Source organism: Pteronotus mesoamericanus, unplaced genomic scaffold (genome assembly GCF_021234165.1).
Source record: "Pteronotus mesoamericanus isolate MK-2021 breed Mesoamerican mustached bat unplaced genomic scaffold, CSHL_Meso_final contig_55, whole genome shotgun sequence".
In the NCBI taxonomy this organism is placed as follows: Eukaryota; Metazoa; Chordata; class Mammalia; order Chiroptera; family Mormoopidae; genus Pteronotus; species Pteronotus mesoamericanus.
The window spans coordinates 7525327-7529515 of NW_026555198.1; the positions used below are offsets into that span (position 1 = coordinate 7525327).

Genomic DNA, 4189 nt, shown 5'->3' on the forward strand with positions numbered 1-4189 from the left:
TCCGACCCTCCCATTCCCTTCCTTTCCCCCCGACCCCCCCTCCCTCCATGCTTTTTAAAATTGGGTAGGAGATTCTGAAATTTGCATGGAAATTCACTGGCTCTAGAACCAAAATAATTTTGGGGGGAAAAAAAGGAAAAAATTTCAAGAACTTACATTACCCAATTGTAATATTTATTATAAAGTTACAGTTATCAAGGCAATGTAGTATTGAGTAAAGATTGCCATGTAGATCAATGGAACAAAATAAAGAGTACAGAATTAGACTCACACATGCATGGTGAATTAATTTCCAACAAAGATGCCAGTCTTTCTCTGTTCCCCTCGGAGGGGCCCATTCGTGTTGTTCTCGGTTCCTACATAACTTAAAGGGAAACTTTCACAATGTCAGGGGCCCTTGATGTCCTGCAAATGAAGGAGGATGACATCCTCAAATTCCTCACAGCAGGAACCCACTTAGGGGCACCAACCCTGACTTCCAAATGAACCAGCATATCTACAAAAGGAAAAGTGATGGTGTATACATCATAAATCTGAAGAGAACCTGGGAGAAGCTTCTGCTGGCTGCTCATGCCATTGTTGCCATTGAAAAGCCCACTGCTATCAGTCCGTGTCATATAGTCCAGGAGTACCGACCAGCAAGCTGTGCTGAAGTTTGCTGCTGCCAGCGGAGCCACTGCTGTTGCTGGACACTTCACTCCCGGAACCTTCACTAACCAGATCCAGGCAGCCTTCTGAGAGCCAAGACTTCTGGTGGCTACTGACCCCAGGGCTGACCACCAGCCTCTCACAGAGGTATCTTATGTTAACCTGACCACCATTGCTCTGTGTATCACAGACTCTCTCCTGCACTATGTGGACATTGCCGTCCCTTGCAACAACAAGGGGGTCCATTCAGTGGGTTTGATGTGGTGGATGCTGGCCTGGGAAATTCTGCGCTTGTGTGGCACCATCTGCCGAGAAAAAATGAACCTAGACACGGGAGGTCTTGCCTGATTTCTACTTCTACAGAGATCCTGAAGAGACTGAGAAGGAAGAGCAGGCCGCTGCTGAAAAGGCTGTGACCACAGAAGAATTTCAGAGTGAGTGGACTGCTCCAGTTCCTGAGTTCACTGCCCCTCAGCCTAAGGGCACTGACTGGTCTGAATGCGCAGGGGCCCTCTGTGCCTATTCAACGGTTTCCTACTGAAGACTGGAGTGCTCAACTGCCACTGAGGACTGGTCTGCAGCCCGCACTGCATAGGCCACTGAATGAGTGGGAACAACCACTGAGTGGTCTTAAGCTGTTCTTCCACAAACTCCAACAGAATGGAAATAAGGTTGATGAAAAATAAAATTTCTAAAAAAAAACCCAACAAAACAAAATAAACAAATGAAAAAAAAAAAAAACCAAAGAGGCCAAAATAATTCAATTGGAAAAGGTTAACATTTAAATAAAAAGGATGCTGGGACAATTTGGTTGCCATATGATAAATACATGAATTTCAACCCTTTGTTCACACCATGTAGTAAACTAACACAAAATGATTTATATGTCTATGAGTAAGGCCAACACAATAAAATATTTAGCAGAAAATGTAAGAGAAAATTATAGTCAGTTTGTATTTGCCAAAGATGTATTAAATACAACAGAAAACATAAACTTTTAGAAAAGAAAAAAATCGATACATTAGGAACTTATCAACATAAAAATGTTTGTTATTTTCAAAAGACACTAAATACATGAAAATTAAAAGGTGAGGCCCAAATAAAAGATAGTATTTGCAAAAAATTGACCAAAAAATACTTATATTTCATTATATAAATAGTAATTAAAATGTGAACAACTTAAATAAAATGGTCAATACATTTGAACAGATACATCAGTAGAGAAAGAAAATATACAGTGGGTATTAAGTAAGCATATGGGAAGATACTAGACATTATTTGTCTTTAAGGTCACATAAAAGAAAAACACATTGAGATACTCCTACACTCCCACTAGGATGTGTAAAACCAAAAAAAAAAATACTGATCATATCACATGTAGGTATTGGTGAGCGTATGGAGCAAGAGAAAATCTCATCCACATGAGGTGACAATATAAAATGGTACTGCCACTTCACAACAATTAGTTCAGTAGTTTTTTAAAAAGTTAAACATACAACTAGTATATGACCCATAAATTTCCCTTTTAGCTATCTACCCAAGAAAAACATTTGTCCACAAATAAACTTGTATAAGAATGTTCATAGCAGCTTTATCTGTAAGAGTCAAATAAACATTCTGTTATATATCTATGCATTGGTATACTACTCATCAATGAAAAACAATAAACAATTGATATACATCACAACATCAATGGACATCCAAATAATTATGCTGAATGATAGAAACTATACCAAAATATAGCATGCAATACATGATTTCATTTATATAAAATTCTAGAGTATGCAAACTAATTGATGGTGACAGAAAGCAGGTTAGTCAGTGATTGCCTGGGAACCTGGCAGGGTCAGAGGTGGGGAAGAGAGAATAACAAAGGAATAGGAGGGCTAGTTGAGGGGTGAAGGTATGTTCATTCTCTTGTGTTGATGGTTTTATTTCTGTACATTTATGTTAAAAGATATCAAATTGGGTACTTTAGACAGTGCCCTCGGCGGTCCTGGGATCTGTCTCTTGCTTCAACAGGGTTTGGACAGAAGAGACTTAGGGACGCCCTATCTTTCTAATTACCTTCCATCCTCTTTTCTAGTCACCACCTTCGAAACCACCTCAGCCATCCTCAGCCTCTGAGACCAACCGACGCTGTTTTATTGACTTTAATTCGTCACTGCCGAGCAACCATGAGCTCCCAGATTCGTCAGAATTATTCCTCTGAGGTGGAAGCCACCGTCAACCGCCTGGCCAACCTGCATCTGGGGGCCCCCTACACCTACCTCTCTCTGGGCTTCTATTTTGACCATGACGATGTGGCTCTGCACGGTGTGGGCCACTTCTTCCGAGAGCTGGCCGAGGAGAAGTGTGAGGGCTCTGAGCGTCTCTTAAAGCTGCAAATCCAGCGCGGTGGCCGCATTCTCCTCAACGACGCCGCGAAGCCTTCCAAAGATGACTGGGGTAAAACTCAGGATGCCATGGAAGCAGCCTTGGCCTTGGAGAAGAAACTGAACCAGGCCCTTCTGGATCTGCATGCCCTGGGTTCTGCCCGCACAGATCCTCATCTCTGTGACTTCCTGGAGAACTACTTCCCAGATGAGGAGGTGAAACTCATCAAGAAGATGGGCGATCATCTGACTAACATCCGCAGGCTGGGCCCCTAGGCTGGGATGGGTGAGTATCTCTTCCAAAGGCTCACTCTCAAGTACGACTGGGAAGCCTTTGGAGCCCAGAGGCCTTTGAGGCATTTCCCAGGCCTCTGGCTTTTGCCTGAGCCTCCTCCTGCAACCCCACCCTGGAACCCTGTCCCATGCATCGGACCAAATGCAAACAATAAAGCCTTTTGCAGCAAAAAATAAATAAATAAATAATTGGGTACTTTCAATATGTTCCCTTTAATGTATGTCAGTTTTGCCACAACAAAGCTCTTAAACATAAAAGAAAAACATTCACATCTAAAAGAAACAATCAATCAAATTCAGGAGCTGGCATGTGCCTCATTCCTTCACCATTTGGTGTCATTAAAAAAGGGATTGCTTTGGTATTAAAAGAGATTAAAAAACATAGCATGCAGATAAAATACGTGGTCTTGAATAGAATCTTGGTATAAAGAACTTCTTCTTTGAAAAAACTGGTAAATTTGAAGACAGTGATTATTGGATAATAACAGAAAATTATTATTAATTCTTAGGTGTTAGAGTGTTAATTGACTCCATAATGTAATTTTGTTAGTTTTAAGAGTTTTACAAAGACATATTTAGGGATTGAATGTCAAGATAGCTATATGTATTCTTAAGTAATTCAGTATTAAAAATAAAATGGTGAGAAAAATATTGGGAAATAGGCTTCTGGTTAATGTTTTATTCTGGATGTCTGATTTTTAGGATTAGATTACCAATGTTAAGTGGCATATGCATAAGAAAGTTGTTATATTCGACCTCTGAGCAGAAGGTAAGGACTTTAAATGGAGCCTAGAGTACTGATGATGGCATTATGCTGCCCCATTGGCCTGTCCAAAGATAGGACAATATCACCAATTTTGATTTTATCATCT

The 4189-nt window shown here is 40.6% G+C and overlaps 1 protein-coding gene and 1 pseudogene across 1 annotated transcript; both read left to right on the forward strand.

Moving 5' to 3' along the window:
• Positions 1 to 384: 384 nt before the first annotated feature.
• LOC129075462 (40S ribosomal protein SA-like) lies at positions 385 to 1282 on the forward strand (annotated as a pseudogene).
• A 1441-nt stretch (positions 1283 to 2723) lies between these two features.
• LOC129075464 (ferritin light chain-like) lies at positions 2724 to 3317 on the forward strand. Its single transcript, XM_054579540.1, has one exon. The coding sequence runs from the start codon at positions 2826 to 2828 to the stop codon at positions 3297 to 3299; it is 474 nt and encodes a 157-aa protein (XP_054435515.1). The 5' UTR covers positions 2724 to 2825; the 3' UTR covers positions 3300 to 3317.
• The last annotated feature ends 872 nt before the right edge of the window (positions 3318 to 4189 follow it).

Coding starts and splice junctions, on each gene's coding strand:
- LOC129075464 (XM_054579540.1), top strand. CDS start 2,826: ATGAGCTCCCAGATTCGTCAGAATTATTCCTCTGAGGTGGAAGCCACC.